Source organism: Aspergillus flavus, chromosome 3, assembly GCF_009017415.1.
Source record: "Aspergillus flavus chromosome 3, complete sequence".
In the NCBI taxonomy this organism is placed as follows: Eukaryota; Fungi; Ascomycota; class Eurotiomycetes; order Eurotiales; family Aspergillaceae; genus Aspergillus; species Aspergillus flavus.
Window position 1 is genome coordinate 4,159,181 of NC_092407.1, and position 19,820 is coordinate 4,179,000.

Here is a 19,820-nt window from a genome sequence, read left to right on the forward strand (position 1 = left end):
AAAACGCTCCGCTAAACCACCAACACAGACCTCCACACACACAAAAATAACCCCCCAAAAATACATTTAAAAATGGCCACCGAAGCGCGCGACTCTGCAATCCGTGAAGCAAAGCTTTACGTCCGCGAAATCGTTCGCAACGACTGGACTTTCCATCCCTCTACCGACGCGGGCGCACCAGCTTCCGCAACCCCCACGCCGCCTGAACAGGAAGTCACAGCATGGCGACTGCGCACATACGACAGCTCCGCGTCGGAGCTGGAGCCGCTTTCTTCGCCTACGATCGCCAGTCCGCCTAGCGGGTATGACTCTGCGCAGATTGAGAGTCCGATTTTGTCGCCGGAGGGGGACGAGAGGACCGAGCGGAGGCGCAAGCGGCGCAGGCAGATGGAGGAGGAGATGCGGTGGAATGAGGGGCTGAGGACTTGGGTGGAGCGGCGGGATGCGTGGACGTGCGCGAAATCGAGGGAGGAGATTATTGCGAGGAGGCAGCTGAAGCAAGCGCAAGCTCAAGCGGAGGGTACTATTATCAACGAGGACCAGGGTGCGTCGTCTGGGTCTGCTTTTTCGAGGCCGGCTTCGTCTTCTTCACGAGATGAGGAGAATCTTGCGGCGAAGACCGAGGCCTCACTTTCTGTTGCGGAGAAGGAGGAATCGGGTCCGTCGTCGGTGTCTGCTCAGCCCCAGCAGGGTGAAGATCACAAGGAATCTACTGAGACGGGGGCCACAGAGCCGGAGATTGCTCTGCAACAAACAGCGACAGATGATGCTACGGGTACTGTCGCGAATGCTACGACGCCCGCTCCTGCACCCGCTACCGCTGCAGCTACCGCGACTGCCTCTTCAAAAGCCCACCAGGGCTCTGAAGACCCCTACGTCCCTGTCGTACCCTCACTGATCTCCACCTCTAACCCCATCCGCGCTTCAATCACCCCCGCCATGTACCCCTCCATCTACTCAAAGGTCGTCGTGCAGGGCCTGACCCCCACGGTCCCGATCAACCTGGCCGACGTCACAAAGGCAATGGTCCAAGGCTGGAAAGCAGACGGCCAATGGCCGCCCAAACCAGCCACCACCAACCTCGTGCTCCAAGATACCGCGACGGTGCCCAAGACCGCCGAGGACGGACAACCATCATCGCCAGAGTCGAAGAGGAGATCGGGCGTTGTCGGCGCGGTCCGCAAGGTACTGCATTTCTCGGGGTTCCATCCGCATCCTTTCCATCGGCGCTCGAGTCATAGCGCTCAAGGGGATGTTAGCGGTGCTGTGAACACCGAGACTGCGGGGAAGTAGATTTGATTTCTTTGTCGGTTCCTAGTTTACGATCTTCTCTTTCTTCTTCCTTCTTCGTCTTTTACTATTGCCGTTATCTAGTTCTTTTGGATGCTGTCATGTTATGGTCAACTACGCGTTCTCTTCCCCTCCACCTCATCTACTTTTTTCTTTTTTTGTGAATGTCGACATCTATCAGTGTACTATTGATAATATCTGGGATATGTACGATTGACGTGACGTCAGAAGCAATGATCCTACCCCTCCCTTGAATGTTCCTCTACGTGTATGTATAATGCGATTGATCTCCATGCATAAACACCGAAGACGCATGTTTGGACGTCATGCTTGACGAATGAAAGTGGTCATTAGTCAATTCATTGAATGCGCTTCCTTCTATTCAATCACCCATACAAACAAACAAACACTAAAGTACATACATACATGGTTCATGCTATGAGTTATGATATGATTTCGGTAGTTCATCAATTCCATCCAACCTAAAAACACCATGTGCAGACCGTACCAAGCAAACCAGCATACGCCTCTTATTAACAAAATGCGCCATTATTAGCCCCAATAGATAATGGTGGAAGTGGAATTCACTTAATGGAAAGTATCAAATGAGTCAAGAGCCCGTAGCGTATCCAAGAAATTCCGAGCAGCATCGTCGAGAATCGCCAAGGGGAAATTTTCCAAGTTCGCAGCCATGGATGGCTCTAGGTTTACCTCCTGCGGATGGTGGCCGCCGCGGCGAGTAAAGTAGTATTTGCCTTGGTGTCTGGACCAGCTCTCGTTGATGTAGGTCCGGAGTTCGCGCGTTGCGGAGATGCGGATTTCTTGGAAAAATTTGGGGGCGTTGGTAGGTGTGTTCTCGGTCGTGAAGATGTTGGATGGGTGGGGGATGTTTTCGGGGTCGATTATGAGTAGCTGGTCATGCAGGAAAGATGTGCTGAACAGTATGAACTGCCGGAATGCGTGTATCTGAGATATGATGTTGTCGCCTACGTCGGTGGATCGATCAATGTAGTCCACTACTCGCAGGGACGACGTTATCATCTCGATGAAAGAAGCAACTGTGATTACCACTGGAGGTTCTTTGAGCATGTTGGCATTATCAACGATGCTGTGCAGAGCATGATACGAGGACTGGAAGACTGAGCCGAAAATACCCACGACTGATGCAACACAGTCCGTATCTGTGGCATCTATATGGAAGAGCAATTCTTTAAATGTGTGTGATATAGTCTGTATGATCGGTTGACTCAGCAGCCATGCACCGGGGTTGCTGAAAGCCGTCTGAAGATAGGCTGGGAACACAGACTGCAACAAGGTAGCCCTCAGGGTTGGCTTAACCGGATCTCCCGCTTCATAAGTATGTGCTATGGAAGTCTGTAACTGGTCGACAAGGTAGACCTGCTGACCGTCTATAGCAGCTCGCTCTGATATGCCCTGAACGAACATGATCAAGGTTTTTGCGACCTTTTCAGATGAGAGCTTCGGCTCGTAGCCCTTCAAACGTGCAACAATGTACGTCGGATCGGTTGAAGGCAAAGGAAACGAGGTTGGATCGGTAAAGAACGGGTCAACGGGACAGATATCTCTCGTATGCTGCTGCAAGAAGCCGACAACCCGGTGGACAAAGTCCACATAAGCCCCCTGTGCACTTGCTGCGCTGCTGCCCAGTTCCTGATAATTTGCCTTCATTGAGGACATCATTGTCTGGATGAGTTCACGGTACTCTTGCTTCTCAGTCGAAAGCGCTCTACTTGCTGTAATCTCCAGGTCTTGGACGTGTGCGCGCATATTTGACAGTAGACTTGATATTAGAGACAACCGACGTTGACTGAGTTGTTCCAGCGTGATTGAGTATCGACCATCCTTTCTATCCGCAGAAAAAGGTAAATTCTGCAACAAAGTGTTGTTCGAGTCGCAATTCAACAATGCCTCAGTCAAAGAGTGTTGGAATTTCAACATCGATACTCGTTCAACTAAGCTCGACATCCACATCCCCAGGACTTGCATTTTGCATTCACACATGAATCGAGCATCTTTTTCAATGCAGCTTGCCAAGAACTTAGGCGTGAACTTTCTAGTTTGCGCCGTCTTTCGAAGCACGGCCCAAGAATCACCATCGTAAAGGCTAAGATAATTATCCCAATGCCGGAAACCATTTTTCACAAGCACTTGGGCGATAGAAGTCCAACAATCGACAACATTTAGGAGAATTGCGTCTTCCGGGCAGTGGTCCTCACCAAAACTGTTAGATACAAGCTGGGATACCGCTGGGTGAAGGACCTTCTCCATGTATTCAATTCCTTGGGGATGAGTGGCGAGAGAAAACTCGTCCCCGTACATTGCCTCGATATCGGCCCAATCTCCGTACTCTTGGCTATCTTCATCCACTGGCGCTGGCGGGTTTGCTGATCCAGTAGCAGAGGCGGAGCTGCACTTCTGAACATAGGCCTTTAACATCTGCAGAGCCTCTGACACTGTCGTATTGACACGAGCAAGTCTAGGGTCGAACAGCCCCAATACTACACTGATAGGTGACTTAGAAATCAGTCTATGGGCATGCTCCAGTGTTGGGGCTGATTGAATTGCATTCTGTAAGCTATTCAGGGCGGTCTTCAGTAGAGACTCGATTTGTCTCTGATTCTGTGAAATCGTCCGTTCGATCAGCTGGTGAGAAAATTGATTGTCCTTTGTGTTTTGCGCTTCTATCTCTCTTCGAGCAAGCATGTGCTGTTTAATGAATTCACTAACAAAGTAACTATGCCAATCAGCAAATGCTTCTAACCCAGATACATCCTCATCTGTGGACAACTTGAAGCGCACAAGTCTGGCCCATGATCGAATGCTGATATTGCAAGTTTCGCGGTGCGAATTCGCAGGATGTACAAGGTTCTTTATCGCCTCTAATCGAGGTCGACACCCATCTGGGACCGCGAAGTATAACGTGCAAAGCAGATCGTGGTGGTTTCTTAAGGCATCCAAATCTGCCTGGTGGATAGGCTGTTCTTTTGGGTATACTCGGCCGTGGTTTGGTAATAGACGCCAAGCGAAATTCCGTACTTTCTTCTTATCATACCTCTTAGACAAGGAGCGTAAGCCACTAGCAATAATCTTTAAAAAGATGTGGAAGCATGGATCACTCGGTGTGACGTCAAGGGATGGGTTGTGGTCAAGCTCATCTAAAAACGAGGGAGATGTGTAGTTCTCTTCCTGTTTCAGATTATACAAAGTGTTTCTCGCAAAGAAATCGTAGAGCGTATCTAAGATTAGTTTGCAATCCCTCCACCCCCAGCCGTTGATAAGATGAAAGCATCTGTGAAACAAAGCTCGGCAGTAAGTGTTGTAGGAGATAGATGCTGAAGTATTGGGCTCATAGCTTTCCAAAACAGGGCACAGCAATTGTTTCACTATTTTCCAGTTGTTGCAAGTTTCGCTGAAACGTGATCCAATCCGGGCGATTCCAAGAGCGTCAATTTCGCCCAACGGTAGTGTAGTAAATAGCCAATGCCACCCGCTTTCTAAGCGATCGATATTCTTTGTATTGCTCTGGTCGCTGATTGCCAACAAAGAGTCGGCAATGAGCTCTTCAAAGAAGCCTTTCAGTGTTTCCGTACTGTACAATACCTGTCGAACAATGATATAGGCCTCAACGGCTGGGTATTCGTCTCGGACCCCTTTGTCGCGTTGTTCGCAGACCTTGTTATTTTCGAGGAATTTGCGAATATTGATTTTTCCTACTTCGCTCGAGATAACTGCAAAGGCTTGCCTAGAAGCTGACCTCATGAGTTCCAAGACCTCTTCTGTCACGCTGTCATTAACAAGGGTATGACAGGCTACCTGGTATGTTAAGTTGGCGAATACGACGTTGTAAGAAGCAATTCTCGTACGATACTCCGTCCCTCGACCTGTCGGCGAGACCATGGAGGTTAAATTATCATTGACCTTGGAAATAAGCGCATGGGCCCTCGTTATAAAGCCTGTTCTATCGATAGGATCGATAAACGTTAGAGCCTCCGTAATGTACTTGACCAGGGTCCTGTATATAGTGTAGGTGAGGTTGGGTGCGTTATCAGTGGCCGCCTCTGTGGACATTGTGTCGCTCTTTTCCATTTCCTCAAGCATGTCATCAAATGCAATGCCAAGTTCAGAGGACACAGCGTCATTCCAAGGTCCCCACCGAAAAGTTCGACCCCTAACATTTGCAGTAAAAATGCCAGCGTTTTGGTCGAGATCACGCTTGCCGATCTCAAGCGAACGATTGAATTCCCCACTTCCAATAAACGAAGATTCGTGGAAAAAGGTTCCCAGGCACAGAGGCGTGATGCTAAAATCCGTAGAGTACGAGCGTTGAAAGCCGCTTAGTCCGTCCGAAACTCCTTTACTGGGGTGTGCATCTTTCCCTTGCGCCCTAGGAGGATCTAAATCTGTGGACAGGATAAGTTGATTCGTACCTTCAGTGGTGCTAACATCCAATCTCATAGGAATACGTTTCTTCAACTTCCGCTTGATTTGAACTGGACGCTTTGGGAGCGATACGCTCGCATCATTCGACTCGCGAGTGAAGGTGCTTCCCCGCGCCTTAGCATGAACAGATGCTTGACCACTGTCGACAAGAAATCGATTCAGTATTATATTTCGGTCTACAGTATCGGGCAAGCGTTTTTGCCAAGTATTTTGGTTGAGTAGGGAAAGTGACCTTTGAAAGGATGGAGCTCGGGAAACGTTAAGACTGGCCATTTCAAGCCCGACAGGTCTTGGGTCGTTTCTTTTTAGGGAGGAAACAACAACGTTTCTCCGGACAAACCAGTTGTTGCCATACTGAATACGCTGCATAGGCTTCTCTGAAATGGGGGGCGCTGTAGTAGGTGGTGGAGCTTCCGGAGCTGGCATCTGACTCTGGACGACATTAGTATCGTCCTGTTGTGTCGCTGGTCCAGCAATGATGGGGTGGTCTTTGTTTATTTCCCCAGATACGTGGTTTCCGGCTCCAATTTTCATATTTGAGGAAAGGTCCGCCAATGGTGGTCGCCTGGGGGGCTTTGCATGGGGCCTGGGTAATTTCGACTGTCGAATACGCCCGGCGCGCCATTCACGCAGCGATGTGTTAGCATCTTCTGTGTCCAGGGCTGAGCTCATCTTGATGACTTTGTTTGAAGGACTTCGTCTGCCCCTATCCTGACGAGACCGTGCTTTGCGAGCAGCAACTCTGAGGAACTGTGGCTGCTCGTTTCGAGGCCGAGAAGCAACATCGGGAGCATCCAATATACCAAGCTTCGGAGGAGTGCGTGAGGATTGTCTCTTCTTTTCCCGCCTATAGATGGGATCGGTAAGCCTAGCTTGTTTTTGAAGGCGAGGCCGCTTAGCATGACTGTCGGAGCGAGTAAAATGGCTCTCAGGCCTTTGCCGTTTTTGGCCTCCCTTTTGGCTCCGAGGAGCTGAAGTCTCACGCGTTGCTGATGGAAACATGTAATCAATGCGATTGTCTTCTGGAATGTCCTCGCCCATATCTTCCGCTAGGAATGAGTCATCGAAACCGACCAAGTTGGCCAGTATCTGCCGCGCATTGCTTTGGCCATCATTGTCGTCATCTTCATCTGCATCACTACCATCAGAGTCAGCTAGATGCCATAGTGATGCTAAATGCTCGACCGGATTCGACGAAGTTGAGGGACCAGTTCTCTTGGTTATCTTTTTAGCGACACCCTTGGCGTTTTCTGATCTGGAATTCTTGTCGCGATGCCGCTGTGTAGAACTCAATTGTGTATCCTTCTGTCTTTGTTGGTCTAACCTCAGCCATGAAGCCGGAAGTACACCTTTGATTCTTCGTTGAAATTCACGAACATCCTCTTCAGGCTCCTCCCCTTCGTCTTCTTCATCCTCTCCATCATTCTCGGAGGCGGAATGAGAATGATGAGAGGCTATCGACCGGGCATCAGCAAGCTCTCGATCAACGGGCCCGTTGCCTGTGGTGGTGGCATCTTGACCTCTCCGCCTCCGGACTGTGCTAGGCGTGTTTAACGTTGGCGGCGTGAACCCACGAGGGAACCGAAACTCAGTGGGATTCCATGGGGCCTGCGGTGAGGAATTACTTCCAGAGCGTGGCGGACTAGGCGGTATGTCCCAAGCCAAGCTATTGTTTAAGTTAATAGGCGATGTACGGTTGTTTATTACCACTTTAGGCCGAGACTGATGCCGTGATGAGTTCCGATGATCGTCTGGCCTTAATACTTTACGCCTCTTGGGCCCTCTGATTTCGTTCTCAGATAGGTTTTGATTGGGCGACTGCGGCTGACCTCCATGAAGATCTTGAGTTGCTCTTGCCGCAGAGGTAGAATTTCTTTCTGCTGGAGACGAAGGGGCATATTCGAACTCCGCAGTAGGGCTGCTCGAAGGTGGCAGGGTGCTATCAAAACTCTGGCTTTGACCTTCAGCCGCAGCTCGCATTGCTTGCTGGTATTGAGCGATGCGCACTGGTTTAATTCCTCTTGCCTTCATGAGGGTTTGATATTTCGCATCCTCCAAAAGATATGGGTGTAACTGGATGGGATTGCGCTGCCGCAGGGACCTTCGTGCTGGTTGAGACATCTCTCGCAATATATCTTCCGGGATTTCAAGAGGAGGGAGCAACGCCTCCACGTTACTCTCTGGCGGTGGATTCTCTGTATTCTCTTGATCATCTTGATCATTTTCGCCCAATGCCAAAGAGTGGAGGGACGACAGCGGCGAAGACAAAGGCGAAGGGTCGGCATTCTCGTTATTCTCCTGTTGCTCGCCAGTGTCTGGCACTTTCGAAGTAAGGCCAACCGACCTCCGAGAGATAAGATGGTCCAGCTGTAGTTCGTCTGGTGAAGAGCTAGGTACGTCCCATATGTCTTTGGGTTGTTCTCTTAACGGGGTCGCCGGTGGGCTTGGTCTTGGGCTTGGTCTTGGAGTAGCTGATAGCGTCGGGGATGGATGCGGCTTTCTCCTACGCGTGACATCCCCATCTTCCGATAGCGGTCCTTCAGCGATATTCCTAGCTTCCTTGTCGGGCACCTCCTTGGCCGTAGACTTTGCTTCCTCGTTTGCCTGGACAGACACATCGTCGAGATCTTGACTGGATGTGACAGGTCGAAGATCACTGACAATGCCGCTTTGGGGGCCATGGTGCTCCTCTTCCTCGGTGTCTTCGTCCTGGGGCCCCTGGCGAGTCGTATCGAGCGTATCAGGCGTCGGAGATGCTCCAAGCTCATCGTCACTACTCTCAAGATCCTGATTCACCTTTTCCGGGCTGCCCAACCCATCATCCTCGTCTGAGTCCGGTACAAACCCTCGTTCCCGCCATGATTCCATTGGTTTCCTTGGCGCTGATGGCCCATCTCCTTAATACCCCATTACTTCGTAGGCGTAGGCTGTAAACAAGGGATCTTCGCGCCCCCAGATACTAATTAGAGATAGATATCACCACTGATAGAAAATAGGTTTAGAGCGGTTAGTTACCAATCAAGTGGTGGCCAATTCAGAATCGCTCGAAAGTGGATGTCGGGAAGACGCGTTGAAAATGTGGGGAGACGCGACGGAAATTATTCATGGCGGAACTTTGGCGATTGATGCGGTAAATCTGTCAATGACTTCCTACTCTGGAAATCCTCCTTGGCTTCACTGGTCTCCCGCGAAACCGCCTTAACCAAAGCAAAGAAATCGTGCTGGACATTTTTCAATCTACATTTTCTTCTGACAGTACTATGAGTCGAAACTGGATCCCGGCGCTTGTAGCCATTGGAGTGGGAGTCTTTTCAGGTCGGTACTGTCCAAAATGCAAAAAGCCAGGACCTTTCACTAACATTCGCTCATTCACTGCAGGCTATTATACCTTCCAACCTTTACTGAAAGATTTGCAGATGGAGAAAGCAGGTTCCCAGCGGTACGTCGCTTTACCTACGCTAAGGATAGCTCGTCCTTCACCCCGTCCATAAGCTGATACGACGCCGTTGGATATATTCAGACTACAACTAAGGGAGCGAACTATAGCCCCTGATGGCGTTCAGACCCCAACTACAAACAACAAAGATGACTCGAACGCTCCAGACTCCGCTCAGAGCGGGAATCCGAAATAGATATCAATGGAAAGTACTCAGCTCAGTGGCGCTTGCCCAGTGCGGTGCTATGATGCTCCCAAGGCACACATGTGACCTGCCAGAGCTCGCGCTATCAGAACCCATTCTCAACTTTTTGAAAGGGCTCCCATGGAACATATAGAGTGAGTGGAAAGAGGTCCGCGTCAAACAACATCTACTGCCCTTTTTGGCAGTAAACCGGCCACTGGCGCTTGAACCCTCATGGTTAACAATCAAGGGTTAGTATGTGCGTGGTGAAAATGATCCCAAGAGCAATAGACCTTGGAATCTAGTTTATGGTGGCTCAGTTTGCCAACTAGCAAGCATCCAAACTAAATATCTCTGCAAGCCTGTAACTACACACAGTTCTTAGCCAGTATTCGGTACTAAATAGGTGTGACTTGGCATGTTTCTACGAGTGACAACCTCTTCAACGATCATAACTAAAAACAGGCCCTATTTCCTATATAAACTCCCCACTGACCCGGGTATGCCAATCACTAGATACACAGTAAGATGACCAACGGGCAGACCAGACTTCTTCAATATACAGCCCAATCCCGTTTAACAAGATATTGTAAATAGACCCACGGTTTTAAACTCGACTTTTCCAGATACGCCAGCTCCGTTTGCACCTGACTTTCAAACTGATCGGTCATACTTCTTCCACCAGCTTTCTAGGCCCAGTGCTTTCCAGGGGTGGTTCCGCAAAGACTCGTCCTGCTGGAGTACCGAGCCATTCCTCTGATACAATCATCTTGCTTCCCTCGCGCCCACTAATCCATCTGACCATAGTTGGATCCAGTCTCTCGAATTCCTGCATCTGTTGCTCTGCAGAGGCCGTTTCAGCCGCTTCAGCAGCCGGAATCCGACCACGCCTCTTCGGGGCTTGCTTTCGTAGAAGCCTATTGATTGTATCCATCTGTCCTCTTGCGTCAGTTTCCACTACATAACAATTATGGAGAGAATTTTGCCTTGATAACCATCAAATGGAGAAAACAAAACTTCATAGTACCTACTTTTTCTTCTTCATTTCGCTTTTCGCTAAGGTTCTTTCTTCGGCGAGCCATTTCAGCACGGCGCATGGCGCGCTCTTCTGCGGTCAAATGCTTCTTGACTTGTGGTTCTGCGCTGCATTAGACAAATTTTTCAGGGCAGACTCGAAAGACTTGTACAAGACTTACCCATTGGGAGTTGCAAGAAATCGTTGCCCAGGTTGCCTCTTTGTCGTTTTGTCATCCTGGCGGGATCGGCGGTAGGAGTATCATCATCACTATCGAGTTCTTCCTCGTCTTCTTCATCCTCATCTAAGTCCTCCTCGCCTCCATTGGCGTTTCCAATTCCACTCTCCTCCTGATCGTCAGGCTCACCTTCGGCATCCGATTCAGGATCAGAGAGCTCCTCATCATCTTCGTCGTCCTCGGCATCTAGTTCCATCTCTTTCGCCTCGACGCTTTTCACTGCTTTAGAAGTGGACGCGGCAGATTTGGCGTGTCTTTTTGACACTGGAGGTTGCGGAGGAGCATCATCCATATCTAAATCGCCATCCGCATCTGCATCCTCGTCGTCCTCACCGGGGGCATCTTCGTCGTCCACTTCATCTTCTTCCTGATCGTCCAAATCCTCGTCGCTCGTGTCAACCTCGACGAGCTTCTTCTTGGGCCGGCTGGTCCGTGGCCCTGTAACTATAGGGTTTTCTGTGAAAACGTTGACAGAGCGTCTTGTGGCACCATTTCGTGTGCTACTACTGGTAACCTCACGCAGCTTACTTGAAGGCATCTTAACAGTCAAACGAATAGATCTCCTTGACTCCTCCGGAGAGTCTGAGGGAGACCGGAAGACGGACACTGATGAAGATGCGACTGCACGGGTAACTCTGGTCGGGGTTCTGGGACTTGCGTTAGAATCCAAGTCTGGTGGATCATCCCGCACAGGGCGGGAGCGAAGTGAGCGACGCAGAGACATAATCAATCGACAAGATTGACTTGATATGAAGTATGGATGGAAAAATGATAAAGCAAAGGGTATAAAGGTAACCAGGTGAACTTCGCAAAAGTCTACAAACGAACTGAGGTTGTAGAAATGCAAACAGGAACAATCAGAGAAAACACAAAATGAGGCGGGGGTTTAGTCTCGTATAGGTGGACAATAGTAGTCAGATAGTCAACAATAAGGCTATCTGAGATGGTTGTGTCATCTGACGGTGAGGCAAGTTCGGTCGTGGAGGAGATCCAGAGGGGAAAAGAGGGGAATGATTGATGGACAAGGAAATAGCCATGCGGTAGTTATGACCGACTGACTACGTGGGCCAGTACAGACAAGTGGTGGTGATGCAGTTCGGGAAGGCACAGGCCATCAATCCCTATCACATCTTTTGACGCCACTTGAAACTTCCCATCCGGCATGAAAGACAGAACCAATGGGAACATTCTGAAGTAAGATCTCAAGCGAATACACCAGTCAAGAGCGGGAACGCGGTGAACGCAGTGTTGGTGCGCTTTTTCTCCTGCAACCCCGACAGGATAATACTGTCCGTTCTGTGCGCTGCGTGGACAGGGATCCCTGACCGGACGAGGGGGTGGATACAGCTTAAATATAATCGGGGAAAAGTGAAGGGAACGAAGCGGAAAAATAATTATGAAAATAATAAAAAAGGGGTACAGTAGTAGATTAAATCCGCGGGTAAATGGGGAGTGGGCTGTTGCCCTGAGTACATGGATGTATGTATACGAAAGGGAATAAAGGGCAAACTCACAAAGGACGTCGGATTGGTGAGGTACGTACCACCCAATCGTATCGAAATTGACGCTGCTATAAATATTTCCAATTGTTTCAGAAGGATCAATGTATATATTACCCAGTCGAACCAATGGCTCGCACATTCCCTGATGATCTTCTTGGTCTATTCCTGTCGCAAATGAACGATGGGAGACAATCGGAACCCGTCATGTTCATCGTTAATTCTGCCGCCAGGCGGTATCTCTATCTCGGACCGCCTACCCTGGACGGACTGGCCATGTGGCCCAGCAATACCAACGCATGACAATACCGAGATTAAACCTTCTCCGGAGGACAGCCGAGGTCGCTAGAGGTCAAAGCATCCTAGTAAGAGTAGTTCTCCCTCACATGAACTGCCTATCTTTTCCTGCCTCTCTCACCTCTTTCTCTTCCAATTGTTTCATTTCATCATACAATTCCTTAATCGTAATCAACTCATTCTCCATTACTTTTAACACACCATGGCTGAAACCAAGCCAAAAACCCCATCAATCCCTCAATGGCAACAGCCATCCGCCACCAACTCCGCCTCCGCATCTCCGCCGAGCTCCGATGATACTTCACGATCGGATCTTCTACAGCAAGCGACTAAGTTTTTAGAAGATGAGTCCTTGCGCGATGCACCGCTAGATCGCAAGGTATCATTCTTGGAATCGAAGGGTCTCCGACAAGATGAGATTGACGGTCTGCTGGGTGTGTCGCGAAACTCCGAGGCAACCAGTAGCACGGCTGCAACCGAGGGCGATAACAAGACCACAGAGTCTAGCACCCCAGATGACACACCAAGCGGCTCTACCTCTTCATCGCCTTCTACTTCGACATCCCAATCATCCTCTTCTCCTGCTACCACCATAAACAATCGGCAATCATCGTCCGCTCGGGACGTCCCACCGATCATTACCTACCCGGAATTTCTCGTCAACCAACCCAAACCCCCTCCGCTGGTGTCCTTTCGCAGCCTCCTCTACACTGTTTATGGCGCTGCAGGTCTAGGAGCTGGTATCTACGGCGCAAGCGAGTATCTTGTGAAGCCCATGCTCGCCAACCTGACAAGTGCACGACACGAACTGGCCGAAACAGCTAAGGATAACCTCAAGAAATTGAACGAAAAGTTAGAGCAGAATGTATCAACCATCCCTCCTCAGCTCACGGCTCGCCGCGCTCAATCCACTGGCTTCAGCTCTGATGATGAGACCGAGTCTGTTACATCCGACCCAGGGGAGCTATTCCACCGCGATGTCGCTGTCCAGACCACGGAAGATTTCAACCTGGAGAAATCATCCTCGTTAGCCGCGAATACCGCAGACACAGAATCGTTTGACCCCAGTGCAGCTGTGAATACACATGTAAAGCGACTTGAGGTCATCAGGTCGAGTCTCCAAGAATTCTCCGAGATTGACAAGCAGTCGAGTACGTGCGATGATACCGTTCGCAGTAGCCTTAACGAGTTACATCATTACCTAGATGGACTACTATACAGTAAAGCTGGCTATGGTCCGGGGACCGGCTACGGGGTCTACAGTACGCCAGGCTTTGACAGTAGCGGAAACGCGGCTGGCTTGGGTAAAGGCGAGGAAGACGCCATATCCAACTTCAAGTCTGAGATTAGAGGTGTCAAGGGTGCTTTATTGAGTGCCCGGAACTTCCCTGCTAGCCGAGGACCGAGAATCAGCAGTGGTATCAGCAGATGAAGAGGGGATGATCTTTATGAGCTCTTTGATTTGAGGAGACGAATCAATATCATGTGAACATATATGTTTCTTTTGCTTTTCTTTCTTTGGCTTGGTTACGGAAGAATATATCGGTTTCCAGCAATAACCAGCATGGCGTTAGGTATTTTTGGTTCACAATGGTGTCGAAGATGTCTGCTATACTTCGATTGCAATGTATGCCTTGACGATGGTCTAAATTTGACATTCTGTTACACCTAAAGAGGTAGATATATCTTCAGTGTATACATATCACTACGAACCACATCCTACAAAGCCATGCCGAATAATGAATAACTATACCGAAGTTTTCTTATCAGGTATGAGAACGAAACCGTGTCATTGTGGCATACGAAGCACCGATCCTGAAACACAGGAAGATCAATGAAGCATTCAGAACAGTAAAGACGGGGAGAAATAAGTTATCTCTAACACAACGGCAGCAGATTCATTCCAGCGCAATACCACCATCACCTTAAGTCAAACCCTATAACTTTTCCTAGAAAGAACCCAATAACAGAAGCAGGTTAGAACGATCGTAGTAAGCGTAATATAAAGTAATCTGGCATGGTGTCCTTCCAGAAGGTCTCCATATCGAAGTCTCTCAGTTCCCGGGATGGTATTCCGAATACCTATCGTTTGAGTTTGTGCCACTTTTTATAACTGTCCTTGTTCCCCAAACGGGCTGAGAGCAGTTTTCCTTGAGAGGTAATAGTTTATCGTGAAATGGCCTGAGTGGTTTCATGTTGAGTTTTCTGTAGGTTTCCGAGGCGTCAAGCCGAGCGTATGAATAAAGCCGGTTTATGTCTCATTGTTTCTATATACGGCTTTCTGCGACGATCTGAATTATGAGGCCTCATGTCAAAGATGCTGTGTTTATTTGTTCGCCTCATATGAACTTATCCAAAGGCCTTTTGATCACTTAAATAGATGGGTTTAGTGTGCTACGAATTATCAGCTTTATAAGATTGTCCACAGCCTGAGTTGTTCTACATTCTCAGAGCTATTTTATCCTTATGCATTGCTACTGATACTCCAGCTTCTGAAGAGAGGTTGGGGGCTTATTCACTCTTCACAGCAGGTATGCGAGTGGTTTAAACACTGTAAAAACTGGATCTAATGTTGGGAAAATGCAGATTTGTTAAGATCTACTGCTGATATTCCATAAACAATGAACATAGTAATAACATTTAGACAAGAAGAACAATTTCTAGACCAATACCTGAGAACGTCATACTACTGGCCTTGAAAGATCACCAGCAACTACACGAAGCACATAGACCCTTCTTCTCATACGCACAAATCATGAAATTTGCCTCATACACCCTTTCACCGTTTACACGCTATAGCCCTTTATGGGGTAGCCTTGCTCATGCTGATGAGACGTTTCACACCAACCTATTCATCCGGTTAGAAGGACTCAAACGATAGACACGACAATTTATTTGATAACTTACCATCCATTGACCACACTCATCAGTCCTATTTGTCAGGATATCCACGTGGATAGCACGTGCTGCCTCGTAATCACGCGCCTGGATTGCACGGGCCAAGTCTGCCATGTCAGAAACGGTGTTTGGTTTGAGCAGATCTCCATTGTTCAGGTGATCGAACAGAAGGTTCAACCGCCGGTCAGCATCTTCAACTTGTTGCTTGAATGATGTAGGCGCACGGCCCTTGATGCGCTGCATATCCGCCGAAAGGATCTCATAGATAGGCATTGCGTCTTCAGGAATATGGGAACGATCACCAGGTGCTAGACAAGTTAGATGACTGGAGTGAGGCAGTTCGAAGAGTCACTTACGATACTTGGGAGTCGCAGGAGCTGGAGTCACCTTCTGTGAAGAAGCTGTCCCGGGCCTAGAGGTTGAGGCTGGAGGCGGTCCCTGCTGCAATGGTGGTGTACTGGGAGCATACTGGCTCGCCGCCGGAGGCTGGGGGGCATATGGTGAGGCAGCTGCCTGCGGAGGTGGAGGAACAGGGCCCCGTGCCTGGAGCTGTGGGTTTGCCGCTTGCGCTGCTGGGCTCGGAGCGTATCGGTTAGTTGGGGGAGGCATAGACGGCGGAGCGTTGTAAGGAGACGGGCCACGTGGAATCGGCGCCGGAACCCCCATGGTGCCGGGGTTTAGCTGAGGAGGAGATTGAGGCAAGGATGCATAAGGGTTTGGAGGCGGGATAGGTCCTGGGGGGATAGCAGATGGTGGAGAAGTCACCCGGGGAGGTGGAGCAGTGCCCTTTGGCGGAGGGGGAACTGAGGGTGTCCGCTGAGTAGGTGGAGCTCCGGGTGGTGGAGGTCCCTGAGCGATTGACGGGGACTGGTTCGGGAACGGCGAGCTGATAGGTGCAGCAGCTCCGGCGGGAGTTCCTCTCCGGGGTGTCGGAGCCTTCGCGAAGCCTTCGGGAAGATCGTTCCAAGCAGGGAGGTTGGTAGCTGTAGTGTACGTGGTAACAGTGGCTGGGGATTGATTCGACGCACGTGGTGGAGGAGGCACCGAGCCACCTAGGGGTTTAGCACCGTAAGACGGTGCTGGCGTGGGCTGGTATCCTGTAGGAGCATAGCTGCCTCCAGAAGCCGGCGCATATGGGTTCGTTGGCTGTGGTGGGGCAGCAGCACCAGGCGGGGCGTAAGGATTCGAAGCAGGGGCCGGAGGTGCGTACGGATTGGTAGCAGCAGCTGGAGGGGCGTACGCATTGGTAGTAGGAGCAGGGGGAGCGTATTGGCTCGGAGCTGCGGCTGTCGCAACAGGAGAGAATGTTCGTTGAGGCTGGTAAGCGTTGGTAGTTGGGAGAGGCTTGTTCAGTGGCGTTCCACGACCAGTAGTCGTTTGCTGTGTCTTCTGAGCAGTTGGTTGCCTCGTCGCCAGCTTGATACGATTCCTTGCAACCTCGGCCTCGGGGTGCTTCTCCGGAACAAGGTCCAAATACTTCTGGGCGACCTGTAGTCTTCCATGGGTAGCAACCACATCAGCATATTCAATATACTTGTCGTACAAGTTGCTGAGCTTCCAGTCAGACTCTTTGGTACGCTCCGTGTCCTGGAACTTAGTGACCTGGCGGAAGATTGTCACCTTCTCGATCAGCCCCTGCAAAGCACGAACATGGATCGAGAAAGAGGTGTCGTTCGCAGCTGTTTCAAGGGCCTTCTGCTCATTCTCGCGCAGCTCCTCGATCCAAATCGCGACAACCTTCTCCAGCTTAGAGCCAGCCAAGAAGCAGAACGAAGCATCTTTGCGAAGGCTCTTGTCGTCCGAAGCCCGAATCTGTTCCTCTAACCGGTCACCGAGAGCGTCACAAAGATCAGCAAATTCCTTTTCTTCGGCAAAGGTGCACAGCGCAGCCATAACTTCCTTCCAGTTAGACAAATCCGCGTTGTACACAACATCCCAGAGATTCTTGCCAACAATGGATGCCAACAGGCGAACATAGTTGGGACTCTCTGTCTGTTTGGAGAAATAGTGCTCCTGTGCCTTTGCGATGCACTTCTGACCTCCGCAGATAGCAATCATAAAAGCATCGGACAAGCGATCTTCCTTGAGAGAGACATCCAGTGCCTTCTCAAAGTCACCGAGGAGTAATGCTCTCGTGATGCCCTTGTCTGCTTCCGTCTCGGAGCCATTGAAGATATGGAATGGGTTGTTGGTCTTAGCTCCCTTCGATGCAGCCAGGTCCGACAAGAAGTTGTCTGCTTCAGGGCTCGCATCGAACATTGATTGCAGGCGTTTGTGCTTCTTCGCCCCCGGCCCGCGGGATTCTTTAGGCGACTCTCCATTGGTTTCCTCCTTACCCAAGCCAAGGTTAGCCAGCTTATCAGCAGCCTCATCAGCAGATTGGTCCTGGAATCCAAGATATTCGGCAAGTCCTTTACGGGGATTCTCAGAGATCAAAGCCTGGATGACCTTCCAGTCAGCTTTCTCTTCCTCGGTGGCAGCGTTTGCGGCTCTGGTTTCGCAAATGCTTCGAAGATCGCCCTCCTTGAGAGCATTCTCAAAAGTCTCAGTAGACTGACCAACAGCCTCATCTACTTCGAACGGGGTGATCTTAATTTTGGAGGCACGTTGGCCCTTCTCCACTAAGTTGACAGAAACAACTCTGCCTCCAAAACCAAAAGTGGCGCCACATGGTCTCTCAAGCCACTTAGGAGCCTTGGGCAATGAAAAGCTCGAGACCTGCGGCTGGGTCTGTGCCTTTGCAAAGAAGTCCTCCCCATCAAGTGCTTGGTTCTGGTCTGCGATGGCCTGAGCAGTGTCAGTGCTGGTGTTCTGAACAGTCTGGACCGCGATCTTGCCATCGAACGATGCTGTGGCGAAGAAGTTGGGGTTGTGGGGGTTCCAACGAGTCTGGAAAGTCCAGTTTGTGACGACCGGGAATTCGCCATAGGCGTGACCTGTTTGTGGGTTCCAGCAGAGCGTGCGATTGTCCTTTCCAGAAGAAAGAAGCAGATCGGGATCGTGGCTACACCATGAAAGCGATAAGACACCGGATTCGTGACCTTTGAGGACCTATGAAACGTCAGTGATATCCAATCCTAATGTGCTAACGGCAGGATATCCAAGCTTACCCTTTCTGGAGCATGGGAATTGCGGAGATCCCAAACATAGATCATGGGGTCCGACTCCAATGGTGTCGCCGTAACGAGTTTCGTAGGCTATATCATGTTAGAAGCCACACTGGATTCCAGGGTGATGGACAGAAGCATCTCACCTTCTCAGGATCCCAAGCAACGGCGCTGACAGCTTTACGACCCATATTGTTGAGAGTCAAACTCTCCTTCTTCGTCTTGACATCCCAAACAGTGACAAATCCTGCACTGCTACCGGTAACCAAGATATGTGCAACCTTTTTATTCCAATCCAAACACTCAATATCATCCGCACGGGCAGCGGTACCGAGTCTGTATGGGTTTGCGACATTGTTCAGATCGGAGATGTAGAGCTATTTCAAGCCATCAGCAATGCATCCCTGCGGGTTCACAATCCTGATTTGGTCAAATACCTCTCCTTTTGCGCCACCGGTGGCCAACAAATTGGAATGTCTGGGGTTGAATTGGAGGGCCTTGATGGCGCCCGAGTGTTTGGAGGTCCTCGAGATCACGGCGTCGTCACTTTCCGGTAATCAGCCAATGGAACAAAATATGAATGACGCTTTCCCCGGGAACGCACCTCGATCCATTGATCAGCTTATCGGCATCCCACAAGTCCAGCGACCCGCTTTCCAAAGCACCAGCTATTATTCCCCGTGTGTTGTCCTCGGATGGGGTCCACGCTAGGTCATTGAAACTGTATTAGCGGTCGTTAGTATATCAATCTTGCTTCGTGAGTTGAGGACGACGTGATAAGTACCCGGAGTCGGTGTCAAACTTCGCGATCGGCTGCAACTCTTCGCCGGTGCTCTGACGGTCCAGGCCCAGGTCCCACAGCTCGAGACATGTTTCATTGGAGAAGTCAACGTCGACTGCGCCGGCCCGAGTACCGGTAGCAATCAATGGCGATGCTGCACCGGGAGACCAGGCAAATGTGGCCGTCCGGGGAATCTCCCTCAGACGAACCATGCTGAAAGGAAAGGAGCGGAAGTAACGAGAGGTACTATAGATTAGGAGATAACCAGACTAAGGAACGGTCTGGCAGCAACTATCATGAAACAAGAAATCGACGAATTATTAGAACTAAAAGACGAAAGAGATATTTCCAAACGTAACCTCCCCTCCCTAACGAGACCAGAGGGGTGTATGAAAGTTGCCAAGTAGCAGCGGGATGAGATCGAGACGTCAACTGCACAGTTCCCAATCAACCAAGTGTCCTCCTGGAGGCACCGGGGCGATTGGCGCCTAACCTGTTCGGGCGCTCGCCAAAACACCCGCGGAGGCACGTGATATCAGGTTGCCCGGTCCAGAAAGTCTGGGCAAGGTATCATCCGTGGAGAGCTGCGAAAGAGCGTGATATTTGCGACTGGG

At 50.1% G+C, this 19,820-nt stretch overlaps 5 protein-coding genes across 5 annotated transcripts; 2 read left to right on the plus strand and 3 right to left on the minus strand.

The window, feature by feature from the left end:
- Window positions 1-72: 72 nt before the first annotated feature.
- Window positions 73-1,293, plus strand: F9C07_7463 (uncharacterized protein; the record flags this gene model as incomplete). Its single annotated transcript, XM_041285521.1, has 1 exon — window positions 73-1,293. One exon carries the CDS (start codon window positions 73-75, stop codon window positions 1,291-1,293), a length of 1,221 nt encoding a protein of 406 aa, XP_041145168.1.
- Window positions 1,294-1,878: 585 nt separating this feature from the next.
- F9C07_7464 (Mus7/MMS22 family-domain-containing protein) lies at window positions 1,879-8,619 on the minus strand (the record flags this gene model as incomplete). Its single annotated transcript, XM_041285528.1, has 1 exon — window positions 1,879-8,619. The coding sequence occupies one exon, from the start codon at window positions 8,617-8,619 to the stop codon at window positions 1,879-1,881; it is 6,741 nt and encodes a 2,246-aa protein (XP_041145169.1).
- A 1,190-nt stretch (window positions 8,620-9,809) lies between these two features.
- Window positions 9,810-12,299, minus strand: F9C07_2153409 (PAPA-1-like conserved region-domain-containing protein). Its single transcript, XM_041291342.2, has 3 exons — window positions 10,568-12,299; window positions 10,403-10,509; window positions 9,810-10,305 (listed from the first exon to the last, which is right to left on the minus strand). Exons 1-3 carry the CDS (start codon window positions 11,346-11,348, stop codon window positions 10,039-10,041), a joined length of 1,155 nt encoding a protein of 384 aa, XP_041145170.1. The 5' UTR covers window positions 11,349-12,299; the 3' UTR covers window positions 9,810-10,038.
- On the plus strand, window positions 12,300-14,985 carry F9C07_2282529 (peroxisomal membrane anchor protein). The gene has a single exon (XM_041285522.2). The coding sequence runs from the start codon at window positions 12,623-12,625 to the stop codon at window positions 13,850-13,852; it is 1,230 nt and encodes a 409-aa protein (XP_041145171.1). The 5' UTR covers window positions 12,300-12,622; the 3' UTR covers window positions 13,853-14,985.
- On the minus strand, window positions 14,986-19,655 carry F9C07_2282530 (uncharacterized protein). Its single transcript, XM_041291343.2, has 8 exons — window positions 19,210-19,655; window positions 19,030-19,146; window positions 18,863-18,971; window positions 18,572-18,802; window positions 18,429-18,515; window positions 15,675-18,369; window positions 15,328-15,626; window positions 14,986-15,268 (listed from the first exon to the last, which is right to left on the minus strand). The coding sequence occupies exons 1-8, from the start codon at window positions 19,416-19,418 to the stop codon at window positions 15,224-15,226; spliced, it is 3,792 nt and encodes a 1,263-aa protein (XP_041145172.1). The 5' UTR covers window positions 19,419-19,655; the 3' UTR covers window positions 14,986-15,223.
- Window positions 19,656-19,820: the final 165 nt, after the last annotated feature.

Excerpts from the sequence above, each read along its gene's own strand:
- F9C07_2153409 (XM_041291342.2), bottom strand. The coding sequence starts at position 11,348 with ATGTCTCTGCGTCGCTCACTTCGCTCCCGCCCTGTGCGGGATGATCCA. Across the intron at positions 10,510-10,567 it reads TTTCTTGCAACTCCCAATGG|AACCACAAGTCAAGAAGCAT; the intron begins GTAAGTCTTGTA and ends AATGCAGCGCAG. Across the intron at positions 10,306-10,402 it reads AGCGAAATGAAGAAGAAAAA|ATGGATACAATCAATAGGCT; the intron begins GTAGGTACTATG and ends GCAAGAGGACAG.
- F9C07_2282530 (XM_041291343.2), bottom strand. The coding sequence starts at position 19,418 with ATGGTTCGTCTGAGGGAGATTCCCCGGACGGCCACATTTGCCTGGTCT. Across the intron at positions 18,803-18,862 it reads CCGGTGGCGCAAAAGGAGAG|CTCTACATCTCCGATCTGAA; the intron begins GTATTTGACCAA and ends GGCTTGAAATAG. Across the intron at positions 18,370-18,428 it reads ATTCCCATGCTCCAGAAAGG|GTCCTCAAAGGTCACGAATC; the intron begins GTAAGCTTGGAT and ends GACGTTTCATAG.
- F9C07_2282529 (XM_041285522.2), top strand. The coding sequence starts at position 12,623 with ATGGCTGAAACCAAGCCAAAAACCCCATCAATCCCTCAATGGCAACAG.